The sequence below is a fragment of the Arabidopsis lyrata genome, assembly GCF_000004255.2.
Source record: "Arabidopsis lyrata subsp. lyrata unplaced genomic scaffold ARALYscaffold_4, whole genome shotgun sequence".
Taxonomy (NCBI): Eukaryota; Viridiplantae; Streptophyta; class Magnoliopsida; order Brassicales; family Brassicaceae; genus Arabidopsis; species Arabidopsis lyrata.
In genome coordinates, this window is record NW_003302552.1 from 22,062,287 (window position 1) to 22,081,838 (window position 19,552).

Here is a 19,552-nt window from a genome sequence, read left to right on the forward strand (position 1 = left end):
AATTATTAACAGAAATCTCCACATTTTCTACTTTTAAAAAAAAAAAATTCAAGTCAAACAGATTAAAAAAAAAAAACCTGTTTTTGACTCTCTTCTTCTTCATATTTTCCCTTGATTTGGATCTCTTAAAATCTTCAATCCCCATGTTCTAATTTAAACACTCTCTTTATCACACCCTGTTATAAACCAAACTTTGATCCTCGAATATATTTTATTAAAAAGATAATATTCGTGTTTCTCATTTTGGAGTCATAATAAAGAAACCTTGTTTTAATTTAATCCCTCCAAGAAACCTGAAGATTCTAAGAAGCTGCCATTAAAACTAATAAAGGAAGAGAGACCAAAGAAGAAGAAGAAGAAGAAGAAGAAGAAGAGAGAACCCAAATTTTCCTTCACATTCCCGAGAAAATGTCGCGTCTTGATGACATACCTTCAAGCCCAGGCAAATTCAAGATGGAGAAATCTTCTTACTTGCATCGTCTCAGATTCCAATCTTCTCTCACAAAGTTTGCATTTTTCTCCTTCTTCCTCCTCTGTCTCATCTCTCTACTCTTCCTCCGATCTCCCCTGTCCATTAACCCTTCTTCACCGTCCGATCCATCTCGCCGTTCACTCCGAACCAACAGCTACGGAGGACCAGCTTGGGAAAAACGTCTCCGATCCTCAGCTCGAATCCGAACCTCAACAACCAACGGAATCACAGTTTTAGTCACCGGAGCAGCTGGTTTCGTCGGAACACACGTCTCCGCCGCATTAAAACGCCGTGGAGACGGCGTAATCGGCCTCGACAACTTCAACGATTACTACGATCCATCTCTGAAACGAGCAAGACAAGCTTTGCTCGAAAGAAGTGGGATCTTCATCGTAGAAGGAGACATAAACGACGTCGAATTGCTTCGTAAGCTATTCAAGATCGTCTCCTTCACACACGTTATGCATTTAGCAGCTCAAGCTGGTGTACGGTACGCAATGGAAAACCCTAGCTCTTATGTTCATAGCAACATCGCCGGATTTGTCAATCTCCTCGAGATCTGCAAATCTGTGAATCCACAACCTGCTATAGTCTGGGCTTCGTCCAGCTCCGTCTACGGACTCAACACGAAAGTTCCGTTCTCGGAGAAAGATAAAACAGATCAACCGGCGAGTTTATACGCCGCGACTAAAAAAGCCGGCGAAGAGATCGCTCATACCTATAACCACATCTATGGATTATCTCTAACCGGATTGAGGTTTTTCACGGTGTATGGACCTTGGGGAAGACCAGACATGGCGTATTTCTTCTTCACTAAAGATATCCTAAAAGGCAAATCGATTTCGATATTCGAATCGGCGAATCATGGAACGGTGGCTAGGGATTTCACTTACATCGACGATATAGTGAAAGGATGTTTAGCGGCGCTAGATACGGCGGAGAAGAGTACAGGAAGTGGAGGGAAGAAGAGAGGTCCGGCGCAATTGAGAGTGTTTAACCTCGGAAACACGTCGCCGGTGCCGGTTTCAGATCTGGTGAGAATATTGGAGAGACAATTGAAAGTGAAGGCGAAGAAGAATTTGATTAAGATGCCACGAAACGGTGACGTTCCGTTTACTCATGCTAATATTAGTTTAGCTCAACGTGAGCTTGGTTATAAACCGACGACGGATTTGCAAACCGGTTTGAAGAAGTTTGTGAGGTGGTATTTGAGTTATTACTCCGGCGAGAAAAAAGCCGCCGCTAGATGATTTTTTTTTTTGGTTGATGATCTTTTGATTTCTTGTTTGTTATTGATTTGAGCAACTTTTGGGGATTTGTTGTAAACAGATTGAACACATAAACCCATTTCGGTAATTTTTATTCAATTTATTTATTTTTACTTCTTACTGTTGTAGTTGATTTGATCAAATAAAAGAGATTAACACAAAAACAGAGTTGTCATCGTCAACAATTAGAAATCGTATTTAGTTCTTCCACTACCTAGAACAAGACACAACATATCTGGAATGTTTGAAGTTGATTTGTAGAAGTTCCATGCCTCTAGCATTAAACGTTTTCTTGATCCTTTGAAGTGAACAATCTGCAAACGAGTAATGAGAATATGATGAATGATTTACGATGATTTTAGGGTTTATGGTTTAGGGATTAGAGTACCTTGACATCTAATGGCATGCCATGAAACTGACCAGCACCTTCAGGAGGTGTCCAGTTGTATAAAACACATGGTAGAAATAACACTGAAGCTCCAGCTATTTCTTGTGTGAAAGCTTGTGGCTTTGTGAATCTCTTTGCATCAAAAGAAGGATGAGATTTAACAACCCAAACCAGAGCCAACTGATCACCAAGCATGCGCGAAGCTTTCATGTATTTAGTTTTGTAAGCTTTTAGGACTTCTTCAAGAAAAACTTTGGCCCTGCATTGGGATCACATGAACACAAAGTCATCAATATGCTGAGACAAGTATTTCTTTAACTATAAGAGATTTGCTTCAAGTTTACTTAGGATAAATGCAAACCTTAGGATCCCTTCACGTGTGCCTCTCACTGCTATAAATCCTGAATTCAGCGGCTGATCTTTATTGTTCCTGAATGTGAGTGCTAGATGAAAGCTTGGATGCTTGTCAAATATAGCCCTGATGTCGTCAACCACAGCTATATCAGAATCAGTGAAGATATAGTGGTTTATCCCACCCTCATTCTTCTCGAGCTTCATCTCAAGAAAGGTCTGCAGAGCCAAATTTTAACAAAAATCACGACCCAAGTGAGCATTCATATTCTCTCTATAACCCCAGATACTTCACCAAACACGTTTAAAAGGGATAAAAAGAAAAAATAGGCGGGCTCTTAAAGAAATGGATGCCAAAGAGATAGATAGGTAAAAACAACAAATATATTCTACCTAGGTATCAGTGCGAGTTTGCTCTTACAATGTAAGACCTGATTCTTTGAAGCATCAGGTTACCCCGTGAATAATCACCCTGAACAGGCTGTACCATCACATTGCTTTGTTGGATGGAGAGATCAGAAGCTGGATCAGTCAATATGACAACATTGCTCTTGGGCATAGTCACCTTAAGAAAATAGATTTTTCAGTAGATATCAGTCTATGAGATAGTCCCCAAACGCAGCAGCTAAGAAACACCAAAACTGTTAAATATAGGGGAAAACTCAGCAAGTTACCTGAATGAAGTAGGCGAATGCATTTAGAACTGCCATTGACCTCTCTGGCTTGCTGTAGGTAACATTCCCAACAACAGAAACCATATTGGAGGATTTCGCATTTCCGAGCGACGTATTATAAACAGTAAACACCGTCACAAAAGAAACACCATTTCCAGCACCAGACACATGAGAAGAACCATGAGTCTTGTTCAGAGCCTTCGTGCCTAAAAAATATGAAAATGTAAAACACTATCAATCCCAACAATACCATTCTAATGGTGCTTCAAGTTGCAGTTCCTACAATGAGATATTCCGAGCATGAAAACAATGGTGCAATGTTTGTAAAACAGAACAATGGCTAAGTGTATGATTTTATCTCATTCAATTGGTTATAAACACAAATTCCTGAGATTCACAGAGACGAGACGATGTGTTCTAATTGGAGGACAAAATTGCTCAGATCTGTGCCTATACAAAAGTGCTTCATTGTAGCAAACCTAAAAATAGAAGTATATGCAAAATCTAACCTCGGCAATGCAATCGATCAGACAAGCCTTGTCCAGCTACAGGACCGAGCACAAGGTGATCCAATTTCTTATTAGGAATGGTTCGCGCATCGTTCCTCTTAGCCGAATCCGAAGAAATACCAAGAAGTGACGAGAGATGAGGAAGAAGAAAGAGCACAGGAATAAGTAAAAGAATTCGACGCCATCCGCTACAAGATCTCATGCTCCGATAATCTCTCCGGGAACCCATTAATACCGTATAAACAAGCTTCAACGGAATCGCCGGGAGGAGGACTGATCGCCTGAAAAAAGCTTCCCGAGAGGGATCGATCCAAACTGCGTGACGTTTACTTGCACTGTTATCGAACAGTATGCCGTCTTGTAAGTGGGCCTTATTTAAATCAAAACAGATTGATAGTAGGCCTTATAACAGAAAGGCCCAGTACATGATGTAGATTTAAACCGGAGTTATGATTTCGAACCGGTTAATTGGTGATTGCTTCAGCAATGTATAACTCTGGTCTGTTGCTGCGTCTCTGTCGTCTTCGTCTCTGTCGTCTTCGTCTTCCAACTCTGACTTTGAGCAGCTCTGTCTTCTTCTCGAAATCGTCTCCTGTTTCTGCTTTCATGGAAGCTTCAAATCCCAATTCTTCTAGAAAATCCAATTTCTCTTCCTTCGCTCAGTCCAGTCGAAGGTGAATTCGAATTTTTCAAATTACTCGAAAGTCAAAATCCCTTTTGAATTTCCCTCGTTTTTTCATGTGAGGTTTGGTGTTTGATTTTTGATGAATGTAGCGGTGGTAGAGGAGGAGGCTATGAGAGAGATAACGATCGACGGAGACCTCAGGGACGTGGCGGCGGTGGCGGAAAAGATAGAATCGATGCCCTTGGAAGACTCTTGTAAGTGCAATTGATCATTACTGGATTCGAGATGTTAGAGAATTAGCTTGATTTTTTGAATCTCTTTGGATTGATAATCAGGACCAGAATATTGCGACATATGGCTACTGAGCTGAGATTGAACATGCGAGGAGATGGTTTTGTTAAAGTTGAAGATTTACTTAACCTGAATTTGAAAACTTCTGCAAATATTCAATTGAAATCACACACGATTGATGAAATTAAAGAGGTTAGTTTGGTCAACGAGCATTTTTGATTGCAGACGTTTTGAGAATCGATGAGTTTGTGATGGTTTCGTTTACTTGCAGGCTGTGAGAAGGGACAATAAACAACGGTTCAGCCTCATCGATGAGAATGGAGAGCTCTTGATTCGCGCTAACCAAGGCCACTCGATCACGGTAATAGAACTTGAAACAATCCTTAGCATTTGGCTGTTTTCTTCTTCGTTGAGACACAGTAGCACTATGATTGGATTTTTGTTCTCCTAGTTTTGATCAATTGCTTTAGCTTATGTCTTTCTGCGCAGACGGTTGAGTCAGAAAAGTTACTTAAACCAATACTGTCACCAGAAGAAGTTCCAGGTACTAGTAGGACACATACTTGTGAATTCTGTTATGTGTGACTCACGTAGTTGCTCGTGTTCATTTGAATTTCTGTAATGGCAGTGTGTGTACATGGAACTTATAGGAAGAATTTGGAATCCATCTTAGCATCGGGCTTAAAGCGCATGAATAGAATGCATGTTCACTTCTCTTGTGGCTTACCAACAGATGGTGAAGTGATTAGTGGTAAGATTTTGATCTTATTGTTGTTGTTCATGCATTATTTCATATGCACATTTATCTGATTCCATATTGACATGATTTGGCTAAGGCATGAGAAGGAATGTAAATGTTATCATCTTCCTCGACGTCAAGAAAGCTCTTGCAGGTATTACTTTAGTATGAGACATTAATTCTCTGTCTTACAAATAGTGATATGCCCTCCCAAGATTCAACATTTAAATTCCACTTTTGATCCATCCAGATGGGATTGCGTTCTACATTTCAGACAACAAAGTGATTTTGACTGAAGGCATTGATGGAGTAGTGCCCGTCGATTACTTCCAGAAGATCGAGTCTTGGCCTGATCGGCAATCCATACCTTTCTGATTCATGTAATTCAACATCATGCGAAGATTCACAGGATTCTATGACAATGATTGTGACGATTCTTGGTGAACCTTGATTATGTAATGGTCTCAATGTCTTCAATTGCACATATGCCAGTTTATGGAAACTTTCAAGATTATGTTGTTTCCGTTGTACAAAGACATGAGAACCTGTGTGCAGAAATAAACCAACTGATATAAAAGCCTTTTACGGTACTTAAAACGTTGGGAGAATTCAAGGCCCAACTATACAAAAGAAATATCTAGAGCAATAAAAAATTTTTTTTCTTTGCAAGTTTTGTCTGAAAAGTTGTAATTATGCATATGCTTAAAGTTGGATTTAGTCTTTTAAGCTGCAGTTATCAATACCTTTTAATGTATTATTAGTCTTTGATTGTATCATAATGTCAGAATTTAAAGTAAAGGAATGGTACAACATATCAAGAAATTTCTTGTAAAAAAAGGTTTAGAGAAACGCAAGAATATAAGAGTGAGAACCGTGAAAGCAAAAGAGAAAACTTGTAAAGATATGTATTGTCGATGAGATTATTGTTAATTGATTTTAAAGTGCACATTTGTCTTGGTCACGTGATATGTTTGTAACTAAGCTAGTATTCGACTTTTACTTAGCATGGAATGAATATAATAGCATTAATTAATTAGTGTATGCTTTTAAAACTTCATACTTCAATTTTGTCTTCGACTTGCTTGGTTTTTTGTGGTCTCCAACAAAACTCGGTTTCTGTGATGCAGACATTTCATATCATTTTTTCTTATACTGTTGCCTAGTCAATATAAATATATAAAGTACATGAAAAGAAACTTGTAAAATTTTCTCTTAAATGTTGACTAATTAAAATTGTTTTGAACTAGTTCTATATTTCTACACCATTTTCAGTTAAACTCGTTTTAACTTTTACTCAAATAATAATATCAAATAGCTAAAACCACGAACTCACACAAATAATGCATATGTTACTTTGGTCTACATCAACTTAATTGGTAAAATGTTAAAGATGTTACATGTTTGATATATAGTCTTCTATACTAAATGGTATTGGGGTGGAACATTATGGTCTATCATTAGAAACCAATGAATCGAGTGACGAATTATGCGGAAAATGGCATACAGTTGTCAACTATATGAACGAAAATATCTGCCAAAGCTAAGAGTTGAAATTATTTACACAATAATCAAATGTATTTTTCATAATTATATTCTAAATGTTTATCTCATTTTTATAGGATATTTGTTTATTGACTCAAGTATATAAATTTTTCATGAAAGAATTCGATTAACTATTATTTTTCTTCACATATTATTGTATATTTGTATATTTAAAAATTGTAATCATGAGATTATATACCGTCTTCTGTGTTCTATCATGGACACTACTACGTTTTGTCTTCCCGTGTTAGGTAAGATAGAAGAATTTATTTATATTGAATTCTCTCAATTTGAAATTTGATTGTTTTCACTTTTCAGCTTGTGGAACTTTTTGTAGTGGAGCTTATCATTTTCTGAATATGACAAGAAAAAGTCTTATTTACTGTAGTTATAAATAGTTTAACTAATTAACACAAATGCGAATCGAAATTTGATATATGTGACAACGAGACCACTTAACTAGTACAGTATAATCATATAACTAAATATTTGATGCATTTGAAAATGTACGCATTTTTTATAACATATGATAATTAATTGGCACGCCTATATGACATATAGCGTTTGGACCAATTTTAGATGTAATAAATCAAAGAACACATCGAACACACATAAGTTTCGGTTTTCAACGTCTAAATTTACGAGAAGGAAAACAACATTATTTATACCATAAAATATATATATATATATATATATATATATATATATATATATATTACCACTCACAATAAGACACGATATATATAGCAAAACAAGATAGACAAAACAAGATAGATAGTTTTGCAAGGATGATAATCAGTAAAATGCGGTGCCTACCAAGTACCAACATACAATTATAATGAGTATTGAAATTTTTTTGAAGTTTTTGTAACAATATACGAAACATCGTACTCATGCATTATGCATCCAAACAAAAATGAGACAGGCTGGGTTAGATAACGTGTGAGGGATTTCTCTAGAGACCATCCAAATAAAAGGCGTGACTTTAAATGATATCACACTACTGTTTCTTAATAGCAGCAAATAAAAAGAGATGAATTAAAGCTATAAAACTTACCACTTGGGTGATTTAGTAGATGTATGTCGGCTAATTGGACATAAACTATTTGCTTCAAGTGAGTTTTAAAAATAAAGTAAATCACATTCAATCAACTTAGGAACTCAAATATTGTCTAATCAACACTACTATGTTATCATCATATAGAGATTTGATTGCACTAATTAAGTTATCATAGACAGTTAGACACATTATTTTTGATAAGTCTCATTCTCGCGCTCAATCAATGATTCCATTCTATATATAGATAATGAAATACACACACATCTATCATCCACCACCTACATATAAATATCATCCACCACCTACATATAAATATCATCCACCACTACCCACGAAGTAAGAAAATTACATGTTATAGCCTTTTGCTTTATTCTCTTGCTTTATGTCTTTCTTGTTTCTGTAAATTCACATGTTACACTTAGAGGAGAGCAAGGTGTTGGTCCATTTTACCTTTTGCTATGATCAGATATAGAAGATAGCAAAAACATTAACTCGAGAGAAGTTCACATGTTTTGAATTTTTTTACTTAAATTTGTTTATTAATTGTGTTAAAAAAAATGTTCACATGTTGCTTCTATTGACTTGCCTCCATCATCTTCTTTGTCCCATTTGATGTACTCTTAGCCCCATGCCTCTTGGATGCCTTTTTACCTTTTTATTTTGTTATTATATAATATAAAATAGAAGCTACTCCCTGTTTTATTCATGGAACAATTATTTGAATCAAATATAGTAATCTAATGGAATAATATCAAGAAAATCCCATTTATCTTTGTACCTTATTCTCCATGTGAACATATAAAGCTGGTTATCAGGTTATTGTACATGTCATATCTAAGGGTATTTATTGATGATGATTGGATAAACTCGAGGTTTAATTTAGTTAAATAGAGTATAGGCTTTTTCTAACTGAAATCCCAACCTCAAAATGTTGATGTTTTTCAGTAAATGTAGTCATTAACAATTGATGAATTCGCTTATTAATAGAAATTTATAAGAAAGCATATCCAACATTTTTTTGTTTAGAACTAATGGTAGCAATAACTTTAATGGGTTTTTTTTAACATAAACTTTAATGGATATATGAAAACAATGATATAAAATAGTAGTACGATTTTATAGCTGGTGCACTGAAAAAGAAACAACTTTTCTTACCATTAAATCAAGAGAGAATTGTAGTATCCTTTTCAATTTTGAAAAAAAAAAGCTAAGATTCGCCTAACTATTATTGTTTTCCTCTGAAAAGTCTTTAAAAGTAATCTTACCGTATAAAGTACAGAAAATGAAATGAACTCGTGGACTTTAATATTTTCAATTTTCATGACTCCTCTTTTGTTTCCCTTCAATTCCAAATAAGCTTATATTTACTAATCAGTCAAAAACAATCAACAAAAAAATGTTAAAATATATTATTAGGTCTGATAGATTAGGAATCTAAATGTAAAATATTTGATGTAACATGAACAAACAATCAAAATATTGTAGTTAAAAAATGTTAGTAACGCAATATAACTAAGTGCAGTTCTTAATAATGTTTTAGCTAGAAAAAATTCTTATACCTCTTACCAATCACACCCAGAAATTTAAAATTTTCAATGTTGATTTTGACCAGTAATATGTGTAATTAAAAAGTGATAACATGTTTTATTTTGTTGTTTTATCAACTCATGGTAGTCTAGTGGTTTTAAATTTTATCATAAGACCAATAACAATTATAGTTAGCTACTATGAATGTCTTAAATATATGCCTACCAAAAAAAAATGAATGTCTTAAATATATTATAAAAAATATATATATTATTATCTATAAAGAATTAGCGTTATGGTCAATATAGTTGTCTATGTTATCATTTTACATTTTCATAGCTGAACTAACTTTTTTTTTTATTATGTTTACGATATCAATACTTTTGTGGTTTAAGCTTTTTTTAGTATTAACAACCAAGAACTACTATTTTATAAATAGAATGGACAAAATTTTTGCTTCAAAACCACAAGAGAGAAAGTCATTTTCTTCCTCATCTCTCTCTCTCTTCTCTCCAACCAAACATGGCCTCTCCACTCTCACTCTTTCTCATCCTCTTCTTCTTCTTCTTCCTTTCTCCTTCACTGTCTTCCTCCTCATCGGAGCTTGACATTCTCCTCGATATCAAATCCTCTCTCGACCCTGAAAAACGTTTCCTTACTTCATGGACTCCCGACGCCGACCCTTGCTCCTCAGGCTCCTTCGACGGTGTCGCTTGCGACGGAAACCGCCGTGTTGCTAACATCTCTCTTCAAGGAATGGGTCTCACCGGAACTATCCCTCCTTCAATCGGTCTTCTCACTAGCTTAACCGGTTTATACCTTCACTTCAACTCCTTGACCGGTCATATTCCTAAAGATATATCAAACCTGCCTCTCCTCACCGATTTATACCTCAATGTCAACAATCTTTCCGGCGAAATCCCTCCTCAAATCGGAAACTTAGACAATCTTCAAGGTCGGTCTATTTATGCATGTGTTCTTCATAAACCTCACTCACTATAATTCATTTATTGCAGCTAAAAGACCCTAAGTGGGTCAAATTTGGTTTATTAAAACTAGCTAAAAAGAGTTTAGGTCTTGAATGGTGTGGATTTTAGAATTTTGCTTTCATCCATTCAAGTTTTTAGATTTTTGAGTCTCCTAGAAACTAGGGATATGATACTCTCTATTGTCCCCTTCATCTTTCACTCTTTTTTATGCAAAACCCAAAAACAATTTTATTTGGGGTTTTGAAACTAAAATGTAAAACTCAACAAAAATAATTGCATCTATTCATAACCACTTTTTTTGTGCGCTTTTTTTTGCAGTTATACAGTTATGTTACAACAAGTTAAGTGGAAGTATACCGACACAGTTAGGTTCTCTTCAGAAGATAACTGTCTTGGCTCTACAGTATAACCAACTCTCCGGCGCCATTCCGGCGAGTTTAGGTGATATAAGTACGTTAACGAGACTTGATTTGAGCTTCAACAATCTCTTTGGTCCTGTGCCTGTGAAACTCGCCGGTGCTCCTTTGCTTGAAGTTCTCGACATTCGTAATAACTCTTTCTCTGGCTTCGTTCCCTCTGGTAATTATTTCTTTTTCCTCAAGATTTATAAATTCTTCAAATTGCTGAGTTGACCAATCCGGTTAAACCGAACCGAAAACCAATCCAAAAACCAGGTCGAGGAGAACTTAAACCGTATCAATTCTTAATGTTTTGCTTACTTGTTTCTAATTATTTTGGATTTTATAGCTTTGAAGAGGCTAAACAATGGATTCCAGTATTCAAACAATCACGGTTTATGCGGAGATGGGTTCACGGATTTGAATGCTTGCACCGGTTTAAACGGTCCGAACCTAAACCGGCCAGACCCAACAAACCCAACGAATTTCACAACCGTTGACGTGAAACCAGAATCAGCAGATTTACAACGAAGCAATTGCAGTAACAACAATGGCGGGTGTTCATCAAAAACCTCAAAGTCTTCACCTTTAGGAATCGTCATGGGTCTTATGGGTTCAATCCTCGCAGTTGCAATCTTTGGTGGTTCAACATTCACATGGTACAGACGAAGGAAACAAAAGATTGGAAGCAGTCTTGATGCAATGGACGGTAGGATTAGCACTGAGTACAACTTCAAAGAAGTTTCTAGAAGAAAAAGCTCTTCTCCATTGATCAGCCTAGAGTATGCAAGTGGTTGGGATCCGTTAGGACGAGGACAGAGCAGTAACAACAACAGTGCATTGTCTCAAGAAGTCTTTGAGAGCTTTATGTTCAATCTTGAGGAGATTGAGAGAGCTACTCAGAGCTTCTCTGAGGTTAACTTGTTGGGGAAGAGTAATGTATCTTCGGTTTATAAAGGTATCCTTAGAGATGGTTCTGTTGCAGCTGTAAAATGTATAGCGAAATCGAGCTGTAAATCCGATGAATCCGAGTTTCTCAAAGGGTTGAAGACGCTGACATTGTTGAAGCATGAGAATTTAGTGAGGTTGAGAGGATTCTGCTGCTCAAAAGGACGTGGAGAATGTTTCCTTATCTATGAGTTTGTCCCCAATGGTAATCTTTTGCAGTATCTTGATGTGAAGGATGAGACTGGAGAGGTTCTCGAATGGACAACTCGAGTTTCCATCATTAATGGCATCGCCAGAGGTTGGATTCTGCGATTCCTTCTTTCGCAAACCAAATTCGGTTTTTGTATGTAAAAATCTGATGTCTGTTTTTTTTTTTCTTTCTTTCAGGGATTGTTTACCTACATGGAGAAAATGGAAACAAGCCTGCAATAGTTCACCAGAATCTATCTGCAGAGAAGATTCTCATTGATCATTGGTATAATCCTTCTCTTGCGGATTCCGGTCTTCACAAGCTTTTCACGGATGACATCGTTTTCTCGAAGCTCAAAGCAAGTGCGGCAATGGGATACTTAGCTCCTGAGTACATAACTACAGGGAGGTTTACTGATAAGAGCGACGTGTATGCCTTTGGTATGATTCTGTTGCAGATACTGAGTGGTAAAAGCAAAATCAGCCATTTGATGATCTTACAAGCTGTAGAGTCAGGAAGACTGAATGAAGACTTCATGGATCCAAATCTTCGAAAGAACTTCCCGGAAGCAGAAGCAGCTGAGCTCGCTAGACTTGGTCTTCTCTGCACCCATGAATCCTCAAACCAGAGACCATCCATGGAAGACGTTATGCAAGAACTGAACAAACTCGCAGCGAATTATTAGTTTCCGTTTAACAAGATTCTTGCTTTTAATGTCCAAGAATTGGCATACCAAGGTTTCAGAATATCACCATTCCCCTGATGTTAACTCTGTTTTTAGGTTCAGTGTAACAATCTTATCTCCTTGTAACTGTAGCTGATGTACTTAGGCTGTAAAAACAATCACTTTTCAGAAGTTTTAGGTGATCTTGTGGGAAGTGTTTTTTTCAGACATATCTTAGCTGCATCCAACCAACATGTGAATATGTTGTGACATTGTCTTCATGTATGGGCAAGGAATTGCAGATTAGGTTAAAGCTCTTGAAAATATATCGCTGCACAATCGTTTTATCTACAATGTATTGGAAACTTCAATGCTATCTACAAAGAACTCATGGACTCTTCCATCGAGCTCAATCCAACTACATCCAGGAATTTTCTCTATCTTTCTTTCCTTCATCATCGTTCTAACTCTACGAACATCCTTCCACATTCCAAAACTAGCATACATGTTAGAGAGAAGCACATATGAGCTCGGGTTATAGCCAGCCTGCAAAATAAGGTGTTTCGCGACAAGCTCTCCCGTTTCAAACTCCTTGTGGTGACTACAAGCGGTGAGAAATGTTCTCCATATGACATCATTTGGCTCAATTGGCATTTCCTCTATTAAGTTTTTGGCTAGCTCTATACTACCGGATCTCGATAGTATGTCGACCATACACCCATAGTGTTGCAACCTTGGTTCTATCTTGTGTTTTCTCCTCATGAGCTCAAAGCAGAGAAGGCCTTCCTTCACTAATCCAGAGTGGCTACAAGCATTTAAAACTCCAACAAAGGTGATATCATCTGGTATTATGGAGAGTCTCTCGATCTGCAAGAGCATATTGAATGCGGATTCTCCAAGACCATGAACAGCTAGCCCACCAATCATAGCATTCCAGTGATCAATGCTTTTGTTTTCGATTCCCTCGAAAACCAACATGGCGTGTTGTATGCTTCCGCATTTCGAATACATATCAATGAGAGCAACGCCGAGTTTTCCACCTAGATAGAATTGTTTCTCCACAATATACAAATGCATATCGGTGGCTTTCGATAATCGGCCAAGCTGAGCAATTGCAGAAAGAATGATTACCAAAGTCGTTTCATCGGGTGACAAGTGACTCTCCTTTTCCATGTCGTTAAATATTTCAAGAGCTTCCATGTGACACTTGTTTTGAACATAACCAGCCATCATAGAATTATATGCCACAACATCTCTAAGAGGCATTTGGTCAAACAGAGTCTTAGCCTGATGAACAAAACCTAACTTTGCATACCCATCAATCATGGTAGCACAAGTAACCACATCTCTTCTCGGCATCACATCAAATAAACCCTTAGCATCCTCGATTCTTCCGTGTTTTACATATCCATCGATCATTGAGTTCCATGAAATCAAGTCCTTCTCAGGCATTTCAGCAAACAGTTTTGACGCTATGCTGCAATTGCATCTACACTTAAGAAGCATGGTGCCACTCTAAGTTTTGTATCCGGAGAAGTGCAAGTTCTAAACCGTCCGGATGATTTCTCAGGAGCATTAGGAGAACCTGAGGCAGTAGCTTGGCAGTAAAGAAAACACAGCATATCAGTTTCTTAAGCCTGCGCTTATCAGTAATCACCAAAACCTCAAAGCTAAACTTATTTTTTTGCAGGTGTTAAACGCTGCGTGGGACAGCGATACATCGGTTGCTCGAGAGAACTCGCTTCCTCGCTTCCTCGCCATGATAGAGTTGGGTATAACAAAATGTTAGAATTTAGATAGCGTCAAGTTTCGGAACGATCCAGATAAACTCAAATCGTATGGGCTTTATTATTGGGCTAACATTAAGATAAAAAGATCAGCACCGACATAGTCCCTCCTCCTAATGTAGAAAACCAGAAGGTCCCACATCGATAGTAGCAGGAATCAGCTGTTGGCATAATATTCTATAAATAATCAGTACCTCAACTAGCAATATTCTCATAAAGATTATTGGGCCTTTGATTAATGTCAGGCCCGAGATCGTTAATACCGAAACATTTTTCAGTTAAGTTTAACCTTTTTTTTTGGTTTTTTTTTTTTGTTTCAACTCTTTTTTTTTTTTATTAATACTAAATTAACATGACGTTGTGAAATCTAACCGGATTTTGGATCCCGTCATTTAACCGTGATCGTTAGCGATTCCACAAATCCAACATGTTGTTCACTTCTTAATGTAAATTTAGTATTTTTTTTGGTTTTTTTTCAAAAGTTTTTCAATTCTTTTAAAAAAAAAACATTTTGTTTTGATTTTTTACTTCATTTTTTTTTGTTTTTAAAAATAATAAATTAACATGACGTTGTGAAAACTAACCGGATTTTGGATCCCGCCATTTAACCGTGGTCGTTAGCGATTCCACAAATCCAACATGTTTTTCACATCTTAATGTAAATTTAGTATTTTTTATATTTTCTTTTCAAAAGCTTTTCAACTTTTTTTTTTTTTTAATTTTTTAAAAAGTTTTTCAACTCTTTTTTTTTTTAAAAAAACTTTTTGTTTTGATTTTTTTCTTCATTTTTTTAAGTTTTTAAAAATACTAAACTAACATTGACGTTGTGAAAACTAACCGGATTTCGGATCCCGCCATTTAACCGTGGTCGTTAGCGATTCCACAAATCCAACATGTTTTTTCACATCATAATGTAAATTTAGTATTTTTTATGTTTTTTTTTCAAAAGTTTTTCAACTCTTTTTTTCAAAAAAAAATGATTTTTTTCTTCATTTTTGAAGTTTTTAAAAAATACTAAATTAACATGACGTAGTAAAAACTAACCGGATTTTGGATCCCGTCATTTAACCGTGGTCGTTAGCTATTCCACAAATCCAACATGTTTTTCACATTTTAATGTAAATTTAGCATTTATTTTTTACTTTTTTTTTCTTCAAAAGTTTTCAACTCTTTTATTTCTTTTTTTTTATTTTGTTTTATTTTATTTAAGTTTTTTATAAATACTAAATTAATACGTTAACGAGGCTTGATTTGAGCTTCAACAACCTCTTTGGTCCTGTTCCGGTGAAACTCGCTGGTGCTCCTTTGCTTGAAGTTCTCGACATTCGTAATAACCCTTTGCCGGCTTCGTTCCCTCTGGTAATTATTTCTTTTTCCTCCAGATTCATAAATTCTTCAATTTGCTGAATGATTAGAGTTGACCATTCCGGTTAAACCGAACCGAAAACCAATCCAAAAACCGTATCAATTCTTAATGTTTTGCTTACTTGTTTCTGATTATTTTGGATTTTATAGCTTTGAAGAGGCTAAACAATGGATTCCAGTATTCAAACAATCACGGTTTATGCGGAGATGGGTTCACGGATTTGAATGCTTGCACCGGTTTAAACGGTCCGAACCTAAACCGGCCAGACCCAACAAACCCAACGAATTTCACAACCGTTGACGTGAAACCAGAATCAGCAGATTTACAACGAAGCAATTGCAGTAACAATAATGGCGTGTGTTCATCAAAAACCTCAAAGTCTTCACCTTTAGGAATCGTCATGGGTCTTATGGGTTCAATCCTCGCAGTTGCAATCTTTGGTGGTTCAACATTCACATGGTACAGACGAAGGAAACAAAAGATTGGAAGCAGTCTTGATGCAATGGACGGTAGGATTAGCACTGAGTACAACTTCAAAGAAGTTTCTAGAAGAAAAAGCTCTTCTCCATTGATCAGCCTAGAGTATGCAAGTGGTTGGGATCCGTTAGGACGAGGACAGAGCAGTAACAACAACAGTGCATTGTCTCAAGAAGTCTTTGAGAGCTTTATGTTCAATCTTGAGGAGATTGAGAGAGCTACTCAGAGCTTCTCTGAGGTTAACTTGTTGGGGAAGAGTAATGTATCTTCGGTTTATAAAGGTATCCTTAGAGATGGTTCTGTTGCAGCTGTAAAATGTATAGCGAAATCGAGCTGTAAATCCGATGAATCCGAGTTTCTCAAAGGGTTGAAGACGCTGACATTGTTGAAGCATGAGAATTTAGTGAGGTTGAGAGGATTCTGCTGCTCAAAAGGACGTGGAGAATGTTTCCTTATCTATGAGTTTGTCCCCAATGGTAATCTTTTGCAGTATCTTGATGTGAAGGATGAGACTGGAGAGGTTCTCGAATGGACAACTCGAGTTTCCATCATTAATGGCATCGCCAGAGGTTGGATTCTGCGATTCCTTCTTTCGCAAACCAAATTCGGTTTTTGTATGTAAAAATCTGATGTCTGTTTTTTTTTTTCTTTCTTTCAGGGATTGTTTACCTACATGGAGAAAATGGAAACAAGCCTGCAATAGTTCACCAGAATCTATCTGCAGAGAAGATTCTCATTGATCATTGGTATAATCCTTCTCTTGCGGATTCCGGTCTTCACAAGCTTTTCACGGATGACATCGTTTTCTCGAAGCTCAAAGCAAGTGCGGCAATGGGATACTTAGCTCCTGAGTACATAACTACAGGGAGGTTTACTGATAAGAGCGACGTGTATGCCTTTGGTATGATTCTGTTGCAGATACTGAGTGGTAAAAGCAAAATCAGCCATTTGATGATCTTACAAGCTGTAGAGTCAGGAAGACTGAATGAAGACTTCATGGATCCAAATCTTCGAAAGAACTTCCCGGAAGCAGAAGGAGCTGAGCTCGCTAGACTTGGTCTTCTCTGCACCCATGAATCCTCAAACCAGAGACCATCCATGGAAGACGTTATGCAAGAACTGAACAAACTCGCAGCGAATTATTAGTTTCCGTTTAACAAGATTCTTGCTTTTAATGTCCAAGAATTGGCATACCAAGGTTTCAGAATATCACCATTCCCCTGATGTTAACTCTGTTTTTAGGTTCAGTGTAACAATCTTATCTCCTTGTAACTGTAGCTGATGTACTTAGGCTGTAAAAACAATCACTTTTCAGAAGTTTTAGGTGATCTTGTGGGAAGTGTTTTTTTCAGACATATCTTAGCTGCATCCAACCAACATGTGAATATGTTGTGACATTGTCTTCATGTATGGGCAAGGAATTGCAGATTAGGTTAAAGCTCTTGAAAATATATCGCTGCACAATCGTTTTATCTACAATGTATTGGAAACTTCAATGCTATCTACAAAGAACTCATGGACTCTTCCATCGAGCTCAATCCAACTACATCCAGGAATTTTCTCTATCTTTCTTTCCTTCATCATCGTTCTAACTCTACGAACATCCTTCCACATTCCAAAACTAGCATACATGTTAGAGAGAAGCACATATGAGCTCGGGTTATAGCCAGCCTGCAAAATAAGGTGTTTCGCGACAAGCTCTCCCGTTTCAAACTCCTTGTGGTGACTACAAGCGGTGAGAAATGTTCTCCATATGACATCATTTGGCTCAATTGGCATTTCCTCTATTAAGTTTTTGGCTAGCTCTATACTACCGGATCTCGATAGTATGTCGACCATACACCCATAGTGTTGCAACCTTGGTTCTATCTTGTGTTTTCTCCTCATGAGCTCAAAGCAGAGAAGGCCTTCCTTCACTAATCCAGAGTGGCTACAAGCATTTAAAACTCCAACAAAGGTGATATCATCTGGTATTATGGAGAGTCTCTCGATCTGCAAGAGCATATTGAATGCGGATTCTCCAAGACCATGAACAGCTAGCCCACCAATCATAGCATTCCAGTGATCAATGCTTTTGTTTTCGATTCCCTCGAAAACCAACATGGCGTGTTGTATGCTTCCGCATTTCGAATACATATCAATGAGAGCAACGCCGAGTTTTCCACCTAGATAGAATTGTTTCTCCACAATATACAAATGCATATCGGTGGCTTTCGATAATCGGCCAAGCTGAGCAATTGCAGAAAGAATGATTACCAAAGTCGTTTCATCGGGTGACAAGTGACTCTCCTTTTCCATGTCGTTAAATATTTCAAGAGCTTCCATGTGACACTTGTTTTGAACATAACCAGCCATCATAGAATTATATGCCACAACATCTCTAAGAGGCATTTGGTCAAACAGAGTCTTAGCCTGATGAACAAAACCTAACTTTGCATACCCATCAATCATGGTAGCACAAGTAACCACATCTCTTCTCGGCATCACATCAAATAAACCCTTAGCATCCTCGATTCTTCCGTGTTTTACATATCCATCGATCATTGAGTTCCATGAAATCAAGTCCTTCTCAGGCATTTCAGCAAACAGTTTTGACGCTATGCTGCAATTGCATCTACACTTAAGAAGCATGGTGCCACTCTAAGTTTTGTATCCGGAGAAGTGCAAGTTCTAAACCGTCCGGATGATTTCTCAGGAGCATTAGGAGAACCTGAGGCAGTAGCTTGGCAGTAAAGAAAACACAGCATATCAGTTTCTTAAGCCTGCGCTTATCAGTAATCACCAAAACCTCAAAGCTAAACTTATTTTTTTGCAGGTGTTAAACGCTGCGTGGGACAGCGATGCTCGAGAGAACTCGCTTCCTCGCTTCCTCGCTTCCTCGCCATGATAGAGTTGGGTATAACAAAATGTTAGAATTTAGATAGCGTTAAGTTTCGGAACGATCCAGATAAACTCAAATCGTATGGGCTTTATTATTGGGCTAACATTAAGATAAAAAGATCAGCACCGACATAGTCCCTCCTCCTAATGTAGAAAACCAGAAGGTCCCACATCGATAGTAGCAGGAATCAGCTGTTGGCATAATATTCTATAAATAATCAGTACCTCAACTAGCAATATTCTCATAAAGATTATTGGGCCTTTGATTAATGTCAGGCCCGAGATCGTTAATACCGAAACATTTTTCAGTTAAGTTTAACCTTTTTTTTTGGTTTTTTTTTTTTGTTTCAACTCTTTTTTTTTTTTATTAATACTAAATTAACATGACGTTGTGAAATCTAACCGGA

General features: G+C 37.0%; 6 protein-coding genes and 1 pseudogene across 6 annotated transcripts; 4 read left to right on the plus strand and 3 right to left on the minus strand.

The window, feature by feature from the left end:
- Positions 1-74: 74 nt before the first annotated feature.
- On the plus strand, positions 75-1,858 carry LOC9316238 (UDP-glucuronate 4-epimerase 4). Its single transcript, XM_002880125.2, has one exon. The coding sequence runs from the start codon at positions 409-411 to the stop codon at positions 1,720-1,722; it is 1,314 nt and encodes a 437-aa protein (XP_002880171.1). The 5' UTR covers positions 75-408; the 3' UTR covers positions 1,723-1,858.
- Positions 1,859-1,863: 5 nt separating this feature from the next.
- Positions 1,864-4,008, minus strand: LOC9316239. The gene is made up of 6 exons (XM_002881958.2): positions 3,663-4,008; positions 3,154-3,359; positions 2,901-3,044; positions 2,490-2,698; positions 2,129-2,387; positions 1,864-2,054 (listed from the first exon to the last, which is right to left on the minus strand). Exons 1-6 carry the CDS (start codon positions 3,889-3,891, stop codon positions 1,926-1,928), a joined length of 1,176 nt encoding a protein of 391 aa, XP_002882004.1. The 5' UTR covers positions 3,892-4,008; the 3' UTR covers positions 1,864-1,925.
- Positions 4,009-4,133: 125 nt separating this feature from the next.
- On the plus strand, positions 4,134-5,986 carry LOC9318071 (tRNA 2'-phosphotransferase 1). The gene is made up of 8 exons (XM_021027130.1): positions 4,134-4,336; positions 4,437-4,541; positions 4,623-4,770; positions 4,850-4,939; positions 5,068-5,122; positions 5,207-5,329; positions 5,415-5,471; positions 5,568-5,986. The coding sequence occupies exons 1-8, from the start codon at positions 4,149-4,151 to the stop codon at positions 5,690-5,692; spliced, it is 891 nt and encodes a 296-aa protein (XP_020882789.1). The 5' UTR covers positions 4,134-4,148; the 3' UTR covers positions 5,693-5,986.
- A 3,957-nt stretch (positions 5,987-9,943) lies between these two features.
- Positions 9,944-12,865, plus strand: LOC9316240 (leucine-rich repeat receptor protein kinase MSP1). Its single transcript, XM_002880127.2, has 4 exons — positions 9,944-10,401; positions 10,754-11,014; positions 11,183-12,079; positions 12,169-12,865. The coding sequence occupies exons 1-4, from the start codon at positions 9,969-9,971 to the stop codon at positions 12,654-12,656; spliced, it is 2,079 nt and encodes a 692-aa protein (XP_002880173.1). The 5' UTR covers positions 9,944-9,968; the 3' UTR covers positions 12,657-12,865.
- Positions 12,866-12,938: 73 nt separating this feature from the next.
- Positions 12,939-14,379, minus strand: LOC9316241 (pentatricopeptide repeat-containing protein At2g45350, chloroplastic). The gene has a single exon (XM_021028213.1). It carries the CDS (start codon positions 14,139-14,141, stop codon positions 12,984-12,986), a length of 1,158 nt encoding a protein of 385 aa, XP_020883872.1. The 5' UTR covers positions 14,142-14,379; the 3' UTR covers positions 12,939-12,983.
- Positions 14,380-15,655: 1,276 nt separating this feature from the next.
- LOC9318072 lies at positions 15,656-17,620 on the plus strand (annotated as a pseudogene).
- Positions 17,621-17,693: 73 nt separating this feature from the next.
- Positions 17,694-19,093, minus strand: LOC9316242 (pentatricopeptide repeat-containing protein At2g45350, chloroplastic). The gene has a single exon (XM_021028214.1). It carries the CDS (start codon positions 18,894-18,896, stop codon positions 17,739-17,741), a length of 1,158 nt encoding a protein of 385 aa, XP_020883873.1. The 5' UTR covers positions 18,897-19,093; the 3' UTR covers positions 17,694-17,738.
- Between the last annotated feature and the right edge of the window lie 459 nt (positions 19,094-19,552).

Bases quoted from the DNA above. Each gene is read 5' to 3' on its own strand.
- LOC9316242 (XM_021028214.1), bottom strand. From the start codon at position 18,896: ATGCTTCTTAAGTGTAGATGCAATTGCAGCATAGCGTCAAAACTGTTT.
- LOC9316241 (XM_021028213.1), bottom strand. From the start codon at position 14,141: ATGCTTCTTAAGTGTAGATGCAATTGCAGCATAGCGTCAAAACTGTTT.
- LOC9316238 (XM_002880125.2), top strand. From the start codon at position 409: ATGTCGCGTCTTGATGACATACCTTCAAGCCCAGGCAAATTCAAGATG.
- LOC9318071 (XM_021027130.1), top strand. From the start codon at position 4,149: ATGTATAACTCTGGTCTGTTGCTGCGTCTCTGTCGTCTTCGTCTCTGT. The intron at 4,542-4,622 runs GTAAGTGCAATT...ATTGATAATCAG, and splicing joins GATGCCCTTGGAAGACTCTT to GACCAGAATATTGCGACATA. The intron at 4,940-5,067 runs GTAATAGAACTT...CTTTCTGCGCAG, and splicing joins ACCAAGGCCACTCGATCACG to ACGGTTGAGTCAGAAAAGTT.
- LOC9316239 (XM_002881958.2), bottom strand. From the start codon at position 3,891: ATGGGTTCCCGGAGAGATTATCGGAGCATGAGATCTTGTAGCGGATGG. The intron at 2,699-2,900 runs GTAAGAGCAAAC...TTGGCTCTGCAG, and splicing joins AAAGAATCAGGTCTTACATT to ACCTTTCTTGAGATGAAGCT. The intron at 2,055-2,128 runs GTACTCTAATCC...ACTCGTTTGCAG, and splicing joins GCATGCCATTAGATGTCAAG to ATTGTTCACTTCAAAGGATC.
- LOC9316240 (XM_002880127.2), top strand. From the start codon at position 9,969: ATGGCCTCTCCACTCTCACTCTTTCTCATCCTCTTCTTCTTCTTCTTC. The intron at 10,402-10,753 runs GTCGGTCTATTT...TTTTTTTTGCAG, and splicing joins AAACTTAGACAATCTTCAAG to TTATACAGTTATGTTACAAC. The intron at 12,080-12,168 runs GTTGGATTCTGC...TCTTTCTTTCAG, and splicing joins CATTAATGGCATCGCCAGAG to GGATTGTTTACCTACATGGA.